At 34.5% G+C, this 21074-nt stretch overlaps 1 protein-coding gene across 1 annotated transcript; it reads right to left on the reverse strand.

Annotated features, from left to right (window-relative positions):
* Nucleotides 1-12497: 12497 nt before the first annotated feature.
* On the reverse strand, nucleotides 12498-13049 carry LOC110264072 (uncharacterized). The gene is made up of 2 exons (XM_021105817.2): nucleotides 12834-13049; nucleotides 12498-12758 (listed from the first exon to the last, which is right to left on the reverse strand). Exons 1-2 carry the CDS (start codon nucleotides 13047-13049, stop codon nucleotides 12498-12500), a joined length of 477 nt encoding a protein of 158 aa, XP_020961476.1.
* Between the last annotated feature and the right edge of the window lie 8025 nt (nucleotides 13050-21074).

Here is a 21074-nt window from a genome sequence, read left to right on the forward strand (position 1 = left end):
TGAAATCGTAACTAAGTTACTAGTTTTTATGACAACTTTTAGGTATATACCATCGCAATATTTTTAGTGGCGGTTTCTCGATTTGAAACCATCACTAAGTTACTAATTTCTGTGATGGCTTTTTATGTATTTAGTGACTATTTTAAACTGTCATAATCTCTCCAACATCAAAGTTAAATTCTATAAAAATAGCATTGTATTTCAAAAAATAGTAACAATGTATTTCAAAGTTGAATTCTACAAGTTATACATAGTTATAATCTATAATATGTAAATTCAAAAACTCATAACTTAATCTAAACATGTAAGGTTAACAATTCAATCATAAAACACCTTTAAATGTTGGATGATATATATTATTGAAGTTCATGACTAACAAAAAAAATGGTATTGTCTACTACGCCGGTGATTCAAAATCTGCAACCAAGAATTAAAATGAAAGAAAAGATTTTAATAAATATTTTAGAAGGATACTTAACAAATCAAAAAGTGTTAAAAGACTGTGATTACAAATTACAATCATATAGCTAATAACAAGAGATATTATCAACACTATAGCACAAGATTATCAAGGCTTCCACTAATAAAACTATTTATATGTATAAGCAAATTAAAAGGATTACTACATAGTTGTCTCCACAAGATTCACCAGAACGATACTCACCACCACTGCAATTCTTCACTGTAGCAACTCAAATTGGCATTTATCTACTACTCCTCCCCCGGGCCTACTCTAGATATTGCTTCTTCTCTTTATCAAGCCAAAACTATATGGTATAGTAGAGAGTGTACATATTACATGTCACATATATATTATTAGAATTAAGCAACTAAAACAAGTTCTGAAGTAGTTTGAATGAAATTAGTTGGAATCTGACAGCAAGTGGACCAAGACCAAACCCACAAGAAAAAATATGTGTACTACAATCATAGTCCGAATAGTGTCTTTATATCTTATTGTATCAATCTGAGATCCAAATTGTTTTTAGACCAGCATAAGATATATAACTCTGCCAAAGAACCTTAGCTCAGGTGGCATTTCACCATCTCTCCACCACTAACTAAGGTCTAGAGTTTAAACTCTAGAGGTTGCATTTGAGAAAAAATATGATAAATGTGTGAGGAGTGTGTGGGTATGTTGTGTACCTAGGATAGGATTGGGGGTTGTCCAATTCACTGACCCAAAAAAAAAAGATATATAACTCTTACAAGTAAGCAAGGTAAGTATCTTCAAAGAAAGATATTGTTTATGTTTACCTCAAGAAAGCCAAGAACATGGAATGGATATTGTCACATAAGTTCTACATAGCATCCTTCAAATCTAAGAGCTCACAACAAAGTTTTCAAATCCCCTTAACTGATGGAGAAATTTTAACATAAAAGACCTGACTCCTAATATGAAGGAGGTTAGCATGTGGTGTGTATAACAATAGTTAGTTAGACCTTTTTGTAATGTGGTTAGCTATTTGTTAGGCAGTGAGTGTGTGTTATGCAGAGTCTGTTAGGAGGGTTTGTTACACTAGTGGGTATATAAATCAGCACACTCACACCATTGAAAACCAACCATACATTTTCTAATTCAGATCATTTCTTTCTCCTCTAACGCTCTCTCTTATTCTCTCTCTCTCTCTCTATATTGAGTTCTGGCCTGATACCTATATGGTATCAGAGCTCCAGATCCTTGTAACCATGACTTCCGCATCACTCACTACTGTACAAATTGCTTAAGCTTTCTCAAGTCCGATTGCAATGAAACTGGATGAAGAAAACTTTCTGCCATGGAAAGATCAAGTAGAATCTATGATAGAAGGTTACAAAATGTTGAATCACATCACAGGTGAGTCAATTCCAAAGAAGCATCTTTCAATCGAAGATGAAACTTCAGGCACGGTGAATCCAGAATACGCAACGTGGAAGAAACAGGATGCACTACTTAAGACTTGGCTTCTTGCATCAATGAGCAAGAGATTCAATACACGCATGGTTGGATGTATGTTTTCTCATCAGATCTGAAAAAGATTGGAGATTTTCTTTGCATCACAGATCACGGCGAAGATTAGACAACTCAAGAACAAACTAGTAAACACGAAGAAAGAAGCTTCGATTTGCGATTACTTGCTAGAGATAAAGAAGGTAGTAGATTCTTTAATTTGTGTTGGAGCGACGATAAATGACTCTGATAATGTAGACGCTATTTTAAATGGACTGCCAAAGGAGTACACCTCATTCATCACCACTATAACTGCTAGGTCTACTCCAGTGTCAATTGGAGAGTTAGAAGCTTTGTTAATGGCGCACGAAGAGTTGTTAGACAAGAGACCTGACAATTTTGTACAAGCACATGTCGCACACGTTCAGAACCCTAATCACAACTTTAGAGGAGGTTTTCGTGGAGGAAGGTTTCCATATCGTGGATGAGGCGGTTCAAGATTTGGCAGAGGAGGAAGGCACATGCAGTTCCAGCAGCAAGGATATGGAAGATCAAACTCTATGCATCCTCAAGCTCAAGGATATGGAAGAACAAATTCCAGAATAATACAGTGTCAAGTGTGCAACAAACTTGGACATTCTGCTCTCACGTGTTGGTACAGATATGATTCTGACTCTGGAGGAGGTTCACGCACAGAAAACTCCTTAGTTTCTCAAAGTCCTGGTGCCAATCTTTCTTACTCCAGTGCCTTAATGCAAAATGAAGCTGATTATGCTACACCTTCAACTCTTCAAGACCCGAACTGGTATCCAGACTCTGGCGCCACGCATCATATGACTGCAGATGCAATGAACTTCATTGAAAAGTCTGAATACGCTGGATCAGAACGTGTCACTATTGGAAATGGTACAGGTTTGTCAATTAGCCATGTTGGAAATTCTATCTTTATTTCAGATCTGAATAAGAAACAGTTTTTGCTCACAAAACTTCTTCTAGTGCCTCAAATTTCGAAAAATCTGCTGAGTGTATATCAATTTGCTAAAGACAATAAAGTTTTCTTTGAGTTTCATGATGATCATTGTGCTGTTAAATGCAAGGTCTCCAAGGAGGTCATACTCCAAGGAACAGTTGAGAAAGGACTATACAAATTTACTGACTTTCGAGCAAAAGACAAAGGCAATTCAGCTGCTGCCTTCCTTGCTTCAGTTCCACGAAACACCGATTTCCTTCTTTGGCATGCTCGCCTTGGGCATCCCTCAACTACCGTAGTAAATAAAGTTTTGCAATCTTGTAATATTTCACTCAATTCTAAACATTTTGTGTGTCCTTCTTGCTGTCTTGGAAAAGCTCACCAGCATCCATTTCCTTCTTCAAATTCTGTGTATAACAAACCCTTAGAACTCGTGTATACAGACATATGGGGCCCTGCCCCTGTGACTTCAATAAATTGTTCAAAGTACTATGTCCATTTTATTGATGCTTTTTCTCGTTTCACATGGATTTATCTCATTTCTTCAAAGGCTCAACTCAGATATGTATTTCTTGATTTCCAAGCTATGGTTGAATTCCAACTTGATACTAAAATTAAGATGATGCAAAGTGATAATGCAAAGGAATATGTGAGTTTGGCCAAGTCTTTGCAGGGAACAGGTTTGGCATGGAGGTTCTCATGTCCGTACGTCCACCAACAAAATGGAACTGGTGAACGGAAACACCGGCATATCGTTGAAACAGGTCTCACACTACTAGCTGAAGCTTCAATGCCCAAACGATTTTGGGGTGATGCCTTTATCACTGCGGTGCGGCTTATCAATATGCTGCCTAGTCCAGTTCTAGACAATATTTCACCTTATGAGAAGCTGTTCAATGTCAATCCAAACTACTTGTCCTTGAAAACTTTTGGTTGTTTATGCTTCCCTTATACTAGGCCATTCAATAACCACAAGATTGATGATCGGTCCCAACCCTGTGTGTTTATTGGTTATGGCATTCAGCACAAAGGCTACAGATGCTTGAGTGCTTCAGGAAAAATCATTTTGAGCAGGCATGTTATCTTCGATGAAACCGAATTTCCCTTCAAGTCTGGCTTTCCGCAATCACTAAAGGACACCCTTCTTGATGATCCCTCATCATCACCATCCTCATTATCTCAACCTACGCCATCTCTCACCATTTTGTCACACCAGCCCGTACCTGCCACACAAACCCCCTCTCTTAGCCTTAGAACTTCCATCAGTTCCCAGTCCATCAATTCAAACTCACATCTCCCAAGTAATTCACATAATGAAACCCCCTCTTCTTCTCCTAGTCTTGCTAACCATTCTGCCCCACAACCTCAACCTCAATCTTCCCAACATGTTCACTCATCTCATCCAATGATAACTCGGTCGAAGAATGGTATTTTCAAACCAAAAATGCTTCAAGCCTCTGTCACAATCAATTTTGAACCTAAGAATTACAAGGAGGCACTATCAGTTCCACATTGGAAGCAGGCGATGGATGAAGTATATAGTGCTCTCATGCGTACTCACACTTGGGATCTAGTTCCCTTGCCTCCAAATCGAACTCCTATAGGATGCAGGTGGATTTTTCGAGTAAAACACAACTCGGATGGCTCCTTACAGAAGTATAAAGCCAGGCTAGTCGCTCAGGGTTTTAGCCAACGACCTGGAATTGATTTTCAAGAAACCTTCAGTTCGGTTGTGAGGCCTACTTCAATTAGATTAGTGTTGTCTTTGTCTGTCTCGAACAAATGGAGCATTAGACAACTTGATGTCAATAATGCGTTTCTGAATGGTGAGTTAAGTGAAGAGGTGTTTATGATTCAGCCACCTGGTTATGAGACTGGTTCCCCTAATGAAGTATGTAGATTAACAAAGTCATTATACGGTTTGAAACAAGCTCCCCGTGCGTGGTACATGAAGGTTTCGGGTGTTTTGCACAAGCTTAGTTTTGCTACAACAAGAGCTGATACGTCTCTTTTTACCAGGGTTTGTGATGGTGCTATTACCTATCTTCTCATTTATGTCGATGACATTATAGTTACTGGTAGTTCAGATGCACAAATTAAGCAAGTCATTGTTGATCTCAACTCTCATTTTGCTTTGAAGGATATTGGCAGCGTTCACTACTTCCTAGGCTTAGAAGTGGTTCCTACCACTGATGGTGGCCTTCTCTTGAGCCAAACTAAGTATGTTCATGACATACTACAGAAAGCCAACATGCTGGGCTGTAATTCCTGTGCTACTCCAATTCATTTCTCTCTTAAATTATCCAAGGCTGGCAGTCCTGTGTTTTCAGATCCAACTCTCTATCACTCAATAGTTGGGAGCCTTCAGTATCTCACCATTACCAAGCCAGAGCTCGCCTATTGCATCAACCGCGTTTGCCAATTTATGCAGAACCCTCTCGAGTCACATTCGAAGGTTGTTAAGCGCATTCTTCGCTACATTAGTGGAACAGCTGATCTTGGCCTTCGAATTCAGCCAGCCGTGAAGCACAATCTTACTGTCTACACTGACTCTGATTGGGGGTCGGACCCTGATGATCGCAAATCAACTAATGGTTATTGTGTTTTCTTGGGGCCAAATCTGATTTCTTGGGCCTCGCGTAAGCAGCATGCTGTCTCTCGCTCTAGTACTGAAGCTGAGTACAGAGGCATTGCTGATGCTGTGGCTGAAGCTATGTCCATTCGTAACCTCCTCTCAGCTATTCATATGCCAATTACAACACCCCTGTCGTGCACTGTGACAATCTCAGTGCTGTCATGTTGGCCGCCAACCCGGTTCTTCATTCCAAATCTAAACATGTTGAATTGGACATCCATTTTGCTCGTGACTTGGTACTGAAGAGCTTTGTTAGAGTTGTTCACATTCCTGTTCTTTATCAACTCGCAGACATCTTCACGAAACCCATCTCTTCCACTCTCTTTGCTGATTTTTGGTCCAAACCGAGGCTTGCTTCTAGGCCACGCCTCAATTTGAGGGGGGATGAAGGAGGTTAGCATGTGGTGTGTATAACATTAGTTAGTTAGACCTTTTTGTAATGTGGTTAGCTATTTGTTAGGCAGTGAGTGTGTGTTATGCAGAGTCTGTTAGAAGGGTTTGTTACACTAGTGGGTATATAAATCAGCACACTCACACCATTGAAAATCAACCATACATTTTCTAATTCAGATAATTTCTTTCTCCTCTAATGCTCTCTCTTCTTCTCTCTCTCTATATTGAGTTCTAGCATGATACCTATATAATAGAAATTTATTGAGGTCAGAAACAAAATTTAACGTGAAAATTTAAACCAGTGAAAAAACTATTGTTAAAAATTTAGTACTTGAATTACAAAAAATTATATCCGACTGTAACTTGATTTAAGACACAAACCAAGTATTTAATTTTTAACTGCACCTTTATTCTCCTCGAGGATATATTCTCATAATCTAAAGTTGACTAGCAAATATAGTTTAGTGTAACTTAGCAAATACAATCTACTTTTGCTCAAGTATTAACCAAAGGGCACAAGTTATTAGGACATAGCCTTTTGAATTATTTATATCCAAAATATCTACATTAAAGTGATACATAACATATAGACAAAAGGACAAATTGGTCCCTAAGCTTTTGGCCCGTGGACATTTTCGTCCCTGAGCATTTGAAAATACTTTTAAATCCCCGACCTTAGCAAATTTTGGACGGATGAGTCCCTCCGTAGATTTGCCTCCGCCAGACCCATCGGAGAAGTCTGATCTGGCTCCCCTGAGGATGACGTGGCACGCTTGGTTGACAGCTGGACTGTTGAGTAGAAAGTTCCCTTCGAAAATTGGACAATGAAGTCCCTGCACCACTAAACTACGTCGTTTTGCCACCCTACCCTTACAATACAAAGTCTGTTACAATACCCTTTACACCCACATCTCCCCTTCTGAATTACAATTAACCCTAAGGAATACCAACGTTCATCATACTCTGTTTCTCCCTCCAAAAAGATCACAACCCAGAGCTGAGACGTTCGCCGTGTGGAGTGGCTGTCGAAGCGGCGTCCATTGTTGTCTGAGTTGCTGGCTTCGTCACCGAAGGTAAGAACTCTGTACTGTAGCGTAGTTAGTGGATTGTGAGGTTAAATATCACTGCAAGTATGAAGTATGATGTGAATAGACTGAGCGTGCATGTTGATAGAAGTTGTGAAAAAAGTAATCGGAATTTTGGGTTGAAGTTAAATCACAGTTAGGGCCCCGAAATTTTCTCGGTTATTTTTCGTTTTGGATGTTGAAGGTTCCTGCCTTTTAATATGTGAATAGAGTAATTCTTGATCATTGTTTACAGTTTTTCGTTTTTCTTGTGTCAGATGGTTGATGTGTTTGTAGTGCCCGTGTTCCACCATGGAGGTAATTTTGTGAGAGAGACTAATGGCTGTCTGGTTTACAAAAATGGAAAGGTGGAGAAGTTTCCAGAAATGGACCTAGACTTCGTTAATTTCGGAGACTTGATCACACTGTTCAAGGGCTTGGAGTACCAATCATACAAGACAGTTTATTGGTATGATCCAATGAGTCCTGATATTGAGTCTGGGCTGCATATTCTCACTGGGGATGCAGGGATTAACGAAATGCGAGAGAACAAAATGAAGAATACAGAGACTGACGAGTTTTACCTATACTTTGATCACCTGGTTGATGAACCTGAGATTGTGGAGAATGCTGGAAAGCAAAGTAAGAGTCCTAATGAGGGAGAGGTTTTGGTGGATGACCAGAGTTCGTCCTCTGATGATGGGTATGAGAGTACGGAGGATGAGCCCTACAAACCTCCACCTCCTGGGTTTGAAAGTGACAGTGATGATGATGATACAAGTGCTGATGATGAGGGTAGCAAAAGGCAGAGAGTAATGAAGGGAAAGAAGAAAGCTGTGTCTCCAAATAAGACAAGTGCAAACAAGACAGGTGCTAAAAGAAAGAGGAAGACGTGGAAGAAGATGGGACAAAGCAGTGGACCCAATGAGCAGCAGACCAGAAATTATGTTGGGCCTGATCCTAATGTGCAGCCCAACAGAGGCCCACAGCCCAACATGGACCAAGACGTTAGGTTCTATGAGAGCTTGATGCAAGATGATGATGATGACCCGGTATATGACTATGAATCTGAGACTTTACATACACCTATTTCATCAGATGATGAATCTAGCAAGCATAAATTCCCTGAGTTTGATGACGATTATGAGCATGGAGAGGGGAGGTTTGAGTTAGGGACAAGGTTTGCCACCATTGACAGATTTAAGGAAGTTGTAAAAGACTCATTCATTGCTGAGGGTAGGGAGCTAAGGTGGATTAAGAATGACAAAGAGAGAGTGAGGGTGGGATGCATGGATGATGAGTGTTCGTGGCTGGTTCATTTATCATACAACAAGTCTCTGCAATGCTACCAGGTTAAGACTTACAAGAATGACCATACATATGCAAGGAACATGGGAAGTAATGTGGCTGATCAACATTGGATTAGCTTAAAGGTTGAGAAGAGAATGAATACACAGCCTCATATGAGGAAAAATGAGGCTATTGACTTCCTCAGAGAAGAATTCTCACTCACTGCACATCCAAAAATGGTGTACAGAGCAGTTAGAGAGGCAAGAGAGAGAATCATGGGTAATGAGAGGGAGCAGTATAGTAATGTTAGAGATTATTTTTTTGAGATATTAAGAAGCAATCCAGGGTCCAGGGCAGAGTTGTGTGTCACTCCTATACCTCAATCCCCCCTGTTTTTGATAAACTTTACATATCATTAGAAGCATGCAAACAGGGGTTCAAAAGTGGGTGTAGGCCATTGATACATCTTGATGGCTGCTTTCTGAAGACTTATTATGGGGGACAACTCCTCACAGCAGTTGGCCAGGATGCCAATAACCAATTTTACGTGGTTGCCTATGGAGTAGCTAGGTCTGAAACTAAAGAATCCTGGAAGTGGTTCTTGACTCTTCTCGAAGAGGATTTGGGGGATGTGCAGACTCATGGATGGAACTTTATGTCCGACCAACAAAAGGTAAACTTGATTATTACTTAGTGTTGATTAAGACTATGTTATTTCTTAATACATGTGTCCACCTGCTGCTTTAGTTAGTACGAATGATTGCTGTTTTAATTAATATGACTTAGTGATGTTAGTATGAATGCACTACTGCTGCATATGTAAGAATGAGTAGCTGATGATCTACTTAAGATGACTTAGTGATGTTAGTATGAATGTACTACTGCTGCATATGTAGGTCTGAGTAGCTGCTGAGTTAGTTTATAAAGTTATTAGCCATAGACTCAAGAGTTTCTCTTTAAACTATTATAACATTATAATATTAGATACTAGTGTACTTATGAGAAGTGAAAATATTGTAGTTGATGAGCAGGGTGATGATGCAGTCTTTCATTTGATTAACGGCAACATAGATAGATAGATAGATCAATTCTGAAGAAATTCCTAGACACCTACCAGTCTACTACGGCCTGCTGATCTCAATAATCTCATCATTATTAACTGATTATTAATAATATCTATGCACCAAGTCAAGTCAAGTACATAATATTTTAGATTTATTAGAAGTAGTTATTAATTAATTAATAATAAGCATTGATAAAGTATAGGGTAGGGGGACAATGTGAAGCGACAATATGGAATTGCTTTCAGTTTTCACTACGGTATTTATATATTGTTTGAATATGTAAGGGATTCTTTTTCAATATAATATGAGAAATTATATGCTGTCTACATAATTTGTACTAAACTTATGTAAAATACAAAAAATAAAAAGATAGATCCCATCATTTATATTCATGTCAAATAGTTAAAAATTTAGGCATGTGAGAAGGAAAACAGCATATAATTTTAGCATATAGCGAAGCCACAAGGTGTCTTTGGGATCTGTGATGGATATATGTATGTATTTAATATTTAATGGTAAAATAGATAATATCTTTGATTTGGTTTTATGTTCAGTTGATAACTTGATATAATATGCAGCAGAACTTGATTTCATTGTGTCTCAGTCTCAATTCACTTTATTTCTACTATTATACATACATTGAGTAGCTGCTGATTTAGTTTATATGACTTAGTGATGTTAGTATGAATGCACTAATTGTGCATATCTAAGTATGAGTTGCTGCTGTTTTAGTTAATAAGAGTTAGTGCTGGTTTAGTTACTATGAATGCACTGCTGCTGCGTTAGTTAATATATTGTTGAATACTACTTTGATTAAGTGATGTTGGTATGATGACTGCTTGGTTACTTGATTTATTTGTTAAACTGAACTGTAGGGACTGCTACCTGCTTTGAAGGCAGTTATGCCAAATGCCCATCACTGGAACTGTGTGATGCACATTTGGAAAAATTTTATCAACCGATTTAAGGATCTCTATATTCGGGAGGTGGTTTGGGACTGTGCTAAATGCACCACAATACCAGAATTTAAGGAGCAAATGGAGAAACTCAAGCGAATCAACCAGGGTGCATGGGAGTATTTATCGAAATTCGAGCCTGCAATTTGGGTGAAGGCCTACTTCTCACATGGACCAAAAGTGGACAACCTCACAAATAACATGTGTGAGGTGTTCAACTCGAAGATTGTAAACTATAGAAGCAGGCCTATTCTCACAATGTGTGAAGAAATAAGGTGCTATCTAATGCGGAGGATGGTTAAGCATAAGCAGTTGCTACAAAATGTTTCTGGAAAGCTGGCACCTGTACAGCAGAAGAGGCTGGATCGTCTTATTAGGCCCAGTAATAAGTGGGTTGCAGAGTGGACAGGTGACGAAGATTGAAAGAGGTTCGAAGTGAGTCGTAAGACAACAAAGGTGGATGTGGATCTCATCAAGCAAACCTGCTCATGCAACAAATGGCAGCTGACTGGTTAGTAGGGACGTTAAGTATATTCTAATTTACTTGTTTTATTGTTCTCAATTTTCTGGTTTCATTTAAAACAATTGCATCATGTTGCTCTGTTATAGGCATGCCCTGTATCCATGCAGTGGCAGCAATCAGGAAAAGACATGATCAACCAGAAGAATATGTGCATCCATGGTTATGCATGGAGTCAATCCATAAGACATATGCCTATGCTATTCAACCGGTGCCTAGTCAGGAATTTTGGACACGGAGTGAGTATTCGAGACCAGATCCTCCCATCATAAAGAGACCAATCGGCAGACCAAAGGTACACAACAGACAAAAGGATCCGGCTGAACCAATGATGCAGCAAGGTGCCAAGCTTAAGAGATCCTTTAAGGTTACTTGTAGTAAATGTGGGTCAGAGGGACATAACTACAAGACATGAAAGGGTGCTCCATCTAACCCCAACTGGAAACCTAAGACCAAGAAGTCCAAGAAAGGTGGGACAAGTCAGTCACTAGTTGTCATTCCACTATCACAGTCAGCACCACAGGATGATGTAAGTATTTGTATTTATTCTTAGTAATCTGCTATATTGGTGTAAACTATGTTTAGTTAGATATTTCAGGATTCAAATAGTAATGCGTAACAGTGGTCAACTTAAACTTACAGGATGCCCCTAACACCCAAAGTGCTCCATCTAGCCAGGCAGCTACTAGCCATGCTACCTCTAGCCAGGCAGCTACTAGCCAGGCTGCATCTACCCAGGCTGCATCTAGCAATGCTCCATATGTAAGTATAATATATAATTGTGTTATGTTGAGCCTCTAAACTGTTATTTATGCTAAGTCTCATGAATACTGTCTTATTTATCACAACCAGGTTCCAAGTGCTGTGCCAGCAACACCAAACCCTGTAACACCAGCTTCCGTCGCAGACCAACCCCAGCCACGTCGTGTAACTAGAGGTACACCATTTAGGCCTCCACTCCAAGTTCCATCCACACCTCACCAAATATTTCAACCAAAAACTTCAAAAATCAGGCCCAAACAGAAGATATTCAGGCTACCTGCCCCACTTTGTGCCACTCCACTCCCACCTCCAAGTCAGCCTGCACCCCCACAGCCTCAACCATCTCAAGTCAGGCCAGGACCGACTTCAGTAGCTTCCAAGGAGACACTGGCAGCAGCAAGCACAGCAACAACAAGACTGTTCAAATTCATTCCTAATCCACCATCCATCAATCCAAAGACATGAAAAAATGTGACATCATGGGCAGCCCACTATGCCTTGTAATATCATTTAGGAAAGTTGAATGTGACAACAATGTTTTTTTGGGAGAATTAGTGGCTTTTTGAACAAGCTCTTAGGTTTTTACAAACTGTTGCAATATTGTTAGGTGTTTGAGGCTTACTTTTGTGATGTTAAGCTTCATAATACTATACACTTGAGCAGAATTGTTCTTTTTGGGCAACTTTTAATATATATTATGTGGTTAAGTATACAACTTTTATGCCTACTATACGAAATCATTCAAGGCTTCTTCACATATTGACAACATAATTTCAACACCCAATTGATATCATAACTTTAACTGCATTTACATAGATAATAGGATACAAATGTTCCCTAAAGACCATGTTTCATTACAAAACAGAAACCAGAATCAACACATTTTCCAACTCTACCTTCTAAAATTCATTTATCAGTCACTACAAACATAAAATGCAGCCACAACAGCACATACAACAATAACAACACAACAAGCTAAGGGGTTTTTTTTCTTCTCCAGCACAGTAACCTTCTCCTCCAAAATAGCAATCCTATGATGGAATCCCTCATCCTCTTCAACAACTTCTGGCTCTTTCTCAACCACAGGTCTTTTATCAAAGACGCAACCACTGCTTCCAATTCTAGCCAAATGCTCATCCACCCAAAGAAAAAACTTGCAGTGCGGTTGGTTTCCCTGACAAAAACCCAAAATAAATGCACCATACAAAACCATTCCAACAGAACAAATTTCACAGGTTTCTTATCTTACCTTATAGAATGGGCAACCCATGAAGACTCTGTTTGGGTTCCTAATCATCCTCAACATATACATTATCGCATAAACTCCACAGAAGCATCTCCGGGCGACATCGTCCTTCGGGTCTCCGTCGTAAAGAACATAAAGGTTTGAGCTTGAGGCAGAATCTTCCTCTCTTACTCCCATGTGGCTTCTTCTCGATGTTGCTGATGCTCCATTAGCAGCCATGGTTGATGCACGTCCAACTCCTCACCACTGGCCTCCAGAAACAAGGGCAATCAATTTAAGAATTAGGGTAGGGTGGCAAAACGACGTAGTTTAGTGGTGCAGGGACTTCATTGTCCAATTTTCGAAGGGAACTTTCTACTCAGCAGTCCAGCTGTCAACCAAGCGTGCCATGTCATCCTCAGGGGAGCCAGATCAGACTTCTCCGATGGGTCCGGCGGAGGCAAATCCACGGAGGGACTCATCCGTCCAAAATTTGCTAAGGTCGGGGATTTAAAAGTATTTTCAAATGCTCAGGGACGAAAATGTCCACGGGCCAAAAGCTCAGGGACCTATTTGTCCTTTTGTCTAACATATAAATCTAGTTAGCATAGGTGAATGAATCCATATCCAAAAAGCGTGACTCTTGACACACAAGGCACAAAGCTAACATGGAGATGTCATTATTCATTTAACCGGTAACAAACTTTTCTAACAGCAATTGTGGAACAATGACAATGTTAAAGGCATAAAATTCTGAATGCTCGTACAAATGTATCAATCTGAGATCCAAATTGTTTACAAGCCAGAATAAGATATATAACTTTGACTTGGACTAAAACTATGGAGCTCAGTCCAGAATCAAGGACTAATTACTTTGATATGGATCAAGTCATATATATAGATGTTGAATATATAGATAAATAAATAAATCGCACATAATCACAAGTATATAGTATTTTATTAAGATTGTTGTTCAATAACACTCATATATAACATTTTCTTAAATTCAAAGGCCAAATCCTTGAATCTTAATTCTACATCTTTCTCCCTTCAATTCATTCTTAATGCATAGTTGTGATTGTGATGCAGATTGCAAAAAAAATAAGAAATAAAACATTTAAAGAAATCTGGTTGAAGCATTTCATTGAACATATTGAGTGCTAGTAAAATTAAAAGAAAATAAGAGAATGCAAAGAAAAAACAGCAAACAAAATATGAGGATATAATCACTATGATAAATTGTAACAAAATATAGTACTAACAACAAATAATTACAACAAGTTCAATACAACAAACACTAAGCAACAACAAAAAAATTGCAGGAGAACCATAATTCTGGCAAACTCTGCTCATTTCATAAATGGAAAACAGAAGTATGCTGTGAATGGTGTGTCATATGAGCATATTAAGAGAAAACCATATTACTTAAAACAGAATAACAGTCATGTATAGGAATTTTTTTTGTCATTATTAAGAGAAATTGATATATGAGCATTAAGAAACTATTTTGTCATTATTTACACAAAACTTTAATGTCTTTTACACAAGCATATCCTCGGTCTCATCATAGTTTTCATTGTTAAAATATAGAAAAACTACGTACATATATATATTTCAATCAATTAAATAGTAAAAATAAACGAAGGAAAAAACTAACTGAATGTGACAATGTCGCAGGGAAGCACTACCCTTTAACTCTCTCACTTCCAACAATACTTGTTCGAATCTTCTCCCTGCTTTCACAAAAGACATTACACAAAACACAAATTACTTCTCATATGGTTCAACTTAGACTTGTCATATACTTCTACTTTATGAACTCCAAGATTTCCATGATGGAAACTACTTCACCTACTACTACTATAATTGAAAGACCATCAAAACGGCTCAGAAGTAACAATACTACTACTAATTGGAGTAGTAGTCATAATAACAAGACACCAGAGTCACACTTTGTTGAAAAATAAAAATAGGATCATTTTGCATAACAAAAAAAACTTCAAACAAACAATGATTCAAGTGTGAGGCACTCGGTAATTAGTAAAAGATCCCAGAGAGACAAAGCATGTACCTAAATTATTAAAAATAAAATGGTTAATCATTCAGATAAATAATTGACTCATAGATGACAACAAAATCTCATAGCTCTACAAAAAAAAAAAAGGCTTAATGATAAAGGATTAATGATAAAAGTCAGAGAAGTATTTGGTTGAAGCATGTTGAGCATAGTTATCAGAACCGAACCGGCAATTGACCCGGCCAAGTTACTGGGTCACTGGGTCATTGGTTCAACCGATGGGTCACTGGTTCAACCGGTTGACCCGGTCATAATTAAATAATTATATAATTTTTTTATATCAAATTAACTTATTTTCTAATTCATTAATTAATTAGTATCTATTACATTATTCAAATATATGTTAAAAAAATATTAATATTAATAGATGTCATATAATTATCAGTAACAAAAATATGTCATGATTAATAAAAAAATTTTGCTTATCTTTTTTTAATTTATTGATATTTAACAAAGTTTAATTTTTATTTTAATAATGATATAATTAAAAAATAATTAATCTAAGAAAGAGTAAATATAAAATAAAAATAAATTAAATTAATATGAACAATTCATTAGAACAAAAAAATAAAAAATATATTAAATTTGCATGACTAAAAGAATTAATATATAAATTATTAATTAGGATATATCTAATAGTTAATAACATATTCATAAAAAGATAGATTATAACGCAAAATGTAAGCTTGTCCTAGTGGTAACAGGCTCCCTTTATAACTTGACTGATGCAAGTTCGAATCCCAGCGCTGGCATATGCTTCAAATTTTTGAAATTTGAGTGACGCGTGCTGACATCATCGGGCTGTGTGATGACGTCATCGGATCACCCGGACCGGCTTATGTTCCGGTTCACCGGTTTTTCGGTTGAACCGATCGGTCCGGTCTGGGTTTGATAACTATGATGTTGAGCGCTTGTGAAATTAAAAAGATATAAGAGAATTCGAAACTTAATTTAAGAAAACATAACAACCTTAAAATTTAATTTAGTCTCTCAAAAAAATTCAAACCACTCCTAAATCAAATAGCTACTTGTTGATAATAAAAAACAAGAAGTTGCAGAGTTTGAAGTAGAGCATTGTGTGGTGGCGGTTCTGAGAAACTCACAGCAGCGACAAATGGGAGCAATTTCGCCGCAGAATAAGGATCATAATTAGCTATTCATCTAATTTGGTGGAGTGAAAGCATAATTGTAAGAATTGAACCTGTGATCAAATCGGTTAAGTTATTGGGTTACTGAATTATTGGTTCAACCGATGAGTTACTGGTTGAACTGATGGACTCAATTCTATATAAATAAAAAATAAAAAATAGTTAAAAATTTAAAATTAAAATTTAAAATGCATATTTTTACGAACATTTTAAAAATATCAAGCTATTTTAAAATAATATGAAACAGGAAGAATAAGTATTTTATTATTTTTACTCTATCATAAATATTTTTATTTTATTTTATATTAAAATAACTATTATTTTTAAATTTTAATAATTTATTAATTAGTTTATATTTATTATATTATTATATAGTATAAGTATTTATTGCAAAATAATATTAATAAATATTATATAATTATAAAAAAAATAAGTAATTTTATAATTATTGTTAAATAAAAATATAATTAATTTAAAAATAAATAAATTTATAAATAAAATTAAAATAAATTAAATAAAAATAATTTAATAAAAGATATTTATTTATATATATTATAATTTGCATATATATTAATGAAGGGCACAGTAGCCTAGCGGCCTAGTGGCTGAAAATGGTCGCTCCATTTATGAAGGTAGTTTATAATTTAAAAATTTATAATTATATTAGATTTTTATATTAGATAAAAAATTTTAATTAAATTTTTTTTAACATTTATTTTTATATTTAATATAGGATAAATTATAAAATATTTTAGAATATATTTTTTAAAAGATAATAACTACTAAGAATCTGATTAATTTTTTTTTATCTAATATAGTGATTTAATTATAAATTTTTAAATTATAAAAACTTAACTAAAAAACTAGTGAAGTATAAAAATTAATAAAATATTTAAACCAAAAAATTATTATATTATATATATTTTATTTTTATTATTAAAATTTTTTGAATCTTGTTCAAGAAAAAAAAATTTTTTTGAATCCATTACTGTATATAATGCTACAATAATACGATTATACGAATGCATGTGTGCTATATGGCTGTTATTACTTTTGAATAGGTAGCATCATAACAAATTATATATCAAAATTGGTTTCTTATTTTATGGTTTTATATCATATTAAATAACATACTATATGTTATCTATAATAATATATAATATTCTATAATCTGAAATATATAATAATATATATGTTAAATTTGGAGAATTAAAATATGATGATGGCTAAATATTATTGAATTATTATCAAATTGTTTGTATAATAAATTTAGTTAGTGTGCAAAAATTAAATTAAATTAAAACAGGGTCATTAAAGTTAACCCACACCTCTTGACTAATTTCTATTTCAGTTATACAACTCTAATCGTTCAAATCTTGATCTAAGAAGGGTAGACAGCTGAACCAAGAAAAAGAAACAAAGATGAGTTAGCCCAAAATAAATATAATTCAGTGATACATAACAAAACCTACTCTTCTATACTTTGAACTCAACTCATTTGAATTCTAGCTTCACTTCACTTAATACAAATTCTCTTTCTTCTCTCTTCTCTTTCTTTAAACATCACATCACTCTGAAGCAAGAAGAAAGAAAAAGAAAAATTCGAAGCTAGAGCACAGTCAAGAACAAAAATGTTATTTTCAAATTCAATCAAGAAGAAAGAAAAAAAGGACTATAACAACAGGATAAATCTCATCCGGACAGAGTATCTCAAGTTAATTTTTTTTCATTTGTGTTTTACCAAGAAACCATGAAAAAATCTGCTGAATTTCAAGCACAAATCAAGCAACTATGGAGAAAGTGAAGTCAAATATACTCAGTAGGTCGTCAACAATCAAAAATCAAACTTGGGGCCAAAGAAAAGATACACGGCCAAGATCAAAGGAGCTTGAAAGCTTCACTCCTATGTAATAGGGGTGAACGGCTAAGAATTGGGTAAGAGAGAAAGAGCACTGATTTCGATTTTCATAGCTCCTTGAGCTTTTCTTGTTCTTCTCCTTTATGGTTTTTATTTAGTATTTCTTTTTCTCAGTTTAATCTGTTTGAGTTTCATGGGTAAAAGGCAAATATGGTGATGTTTGTAAGAAAAAACCAATGAGTGAAAAAAAAAAGGCAGTGAGATAGACTTGGAGAAAAAGCCTAAGTTATTTCAAAAATTTCTCTGTTAGTATTTCTGTTTTGTGCCATGATCCTGAGAAGATTTTCTTACAAGTTGGGTTAGCATTTTGCTGTTAAAAGTTAGGGTGAGTCCTAATCAAGTTCAGGTTGGGTTAAAATTTGGACTTGTTCTCTTACAAGTTGGGTTAGCACTTTGCATTTGAAAGCTAGGGTGAGTCCTAGTCAAGTTCAGATTGGGTTAGAATCTGGACTTGTCCCAGATAGGATTGGGTAGATCCTAAAGAGAATTGGTGATTGTAATCTGTTGAAAAAGATAGTGAAATTCTATCACTGTTGTGATGAAAACTGGATATAGGTTATATTGTATTGAGTAGCCGAACCAAAATACATTTGGATGTAATTCTCTACTCTCTTATCTGTTCTGACTCGTACCGTATCAGAAAACAAAACCAAAATATCTCCTATATTTTTTTAACAGAAAGTATAATTATAAGTAAAATAAAAGAAGGGTAAGATTCAATCCCTTTTTTAACTATTGATAACCATCAATATAAAAGGGATATAAAAAATTTGGTATCTAATCTGATTTTAATTTTAACCTTACTAATAAATAGTAACTGACATAACGATGAAAAGAATTATTTGATCGTATTATAATGTTGATATGAACTCTTGATTTTTTGAAAATTAGAAACAAAGCTGAGAACTCTAACTGTTTTTTTTCCCTCTTCTCAACACTAGCCTCTTTTTTCCTTTGTCACTCTTTCTTTCTTTTGTTAGCTAACTTACTAAGTGTAAAATGATGAAAAAGAGTATTAAAAAGGAAGAAACAGTATCATTCTTCTTGGAGAAATAGGATGGAATAATTGATCTTTTAGAATCTTTTTCTTTCTTGATATTATCTTTTTTTCCTTACTTAATTAGTGGCCAAGATAAAAATGTAATCATGTGATGAAAATAAAAGGAAAAGAACCATGGAAGATAAGGGAGAAATTGGATGGAATATATAATTATTTATTAACTTTTTTTTATTTATATTGTAGCTATTTTTTTATTCTACGCATAATTTTTATCTACATTATCACCTTTGTTCATTTTTTTTCAAGTGTTCGTGTAGCTTTATTATATTCTTCTTTTTTTTTTTTTTTTTATATTTTTCATCAACCATAATAACGGACCATGAGTATACGTAGTACTTTCTCTTTATTTTTTTTCACTTATTAAATAAACTATATGTTGAAACGTATATTTAGTTTTACAAGTTTAACTTCATATGGTGTACACAAGTTCTTATGTGTATTTATTTATTTTTTTCCATTTACAAAAACAGTTTTCATAATCTCTTATAATTAACACAGTTTTTTTAATATTTACATGTAAGTTCCAATTTTTTTTTCTGTTATATATATTATTTCAACCATTTTATTTTATAGAGTTTTTTATTTATTTTAATTTATTTTTTATTTATTTTAGAGTGTTAAACGTGAACAAGGCCACCCAACAGTGAAATAATACTAATTGGAAGCATAAAATATCCAAAGTCATCGATTACAAGATGAAAATTTTAGAGTATCCCATTTGAACAGTTGCACCATCCGATCAATAAGTGGTTCGAGGAAAATTTGCATTTAGATATGTCAATTATTGAATATTATTTAATTTTTAAAAATATATGTATTTATGTGTTACATTTTACTTTTGTCAGCAACATGACTCAAATCAGAAGAAGGTTAAGTTTTATTTTGCAATTATGTTTATTTGTGGAGTACCTAATAGTTATATTTTAAGTCAATTTTTGTATTTTATAAACTTTTTATATTTTAGAAATTTGAAATTTTTTATTTTTTTATTTAAGATTGTTTTGTATTTTACTTTGATTCTGTTAATTAGAAAATACTAATATGAGTTTTAATTTTCAACTTTTAGGATAGTAAAGATGTGACTTTTATACATTAAATGATTTAAAAATTACGGAAATAAATATTCTCAATTTTTCAATTAATGATGTAAGGTGTGATCTTTAACCTTTTGATGTTTTTTCAAAAATACTAATATTAGTTTATTTTAGTTTTCAACTTTTAGGATAATAAAGATGTGATCTTTTTTTTACATTAGATGATTCAAAAATTAGAGAAGTTAATGCTCTCAATTTTTTTTAATTTTAGGGTATAAAATATGATCTTTAAATTTTTCTCTCATATTTTTTTTATCTTTCTTATAAAATTTACAATGAGAGATCCAATTCCAAAAATTACTTATTACCTAGGAAGTTAAGTTTACTTTTGGTATACTAATATATATAATTTATATGAGAATTATGAGACATTTTTGTTTATTTTTATAATATTATTCAGTTTTGAGTGTAATCGAAATAAATATGAATTTATTTATTTTTTTAAAATTTATATTGATTATTAAAATTACGATATAATTGATGTACTCTTATAAAAAATAAAAATAAGTCGATAACTATAAAGTCTAATTTAAAAAAATATAGATAAATAACATAAATAATAAAAAAAATAGACATAGAAGTCTACTTTCTATTATGTGGCACAAAATAAAGATATAATGTAATAAACCATAATATTCTCATATATATAGCTGCGTTTGTTTACTGGGATATGACATTGAGAGAGAGAGACTGAGATACAAAATTGTGTTTGATAGATGAGACATGAACAGAGATATTGTGTCCAGAGACACTGAATTAGTGCATTTTGTGTGTTCATCTTGATAGAAAAGATACAGAGACACTAACAAGGGACACAATTTATTTTTTATTTTTTCTTTTATTATTCTTATTAATTTTTCATAATTATATTTTTTATTATTATATTTTTCTTCTCAAATTTTTTGAATGAAAAAAATGAGAATAAATTAGATTTCTATAATTTGTTCTATTTTATCACTAAACAAAAT

The sequence above is a fragment of the Arachis ipaensis genome, chromosome B6 (assembly GCF_059453495.1).
Source record: "Arachis ipaensis isolate K30076 ecotype BB chromosome B6, ASM5945349v1, whole genome shotgun sequence".
In the NCBI taxonomy this organism is placed as follows: domain Eukaryota; kingdom Viridiplantae; phylum Streptophyta; class Magnoliopsida; order Fabales; family Fabaceae; genus Arachis; species Arachis ipaensis.

What these genes read in the sequence shown, in the direction of transcription:
- LOC110264072 (XM_021105817.2), bottom strand. Translation starts at nt 13,049, where the DNA reads ATGGCTGCTAATGGAGCATCAGCAACATCGAGAAGAAGCCACATGGGA. An exon ending in TGGGTTGCCCATTCTATAAG is followed by an intron (nt 12,759 to 12,833) that starts GTAAGATAAGAA and finishes GGTTTTTGTCAG; the next exon opens with GGAAACCAACCGCACTGCAA.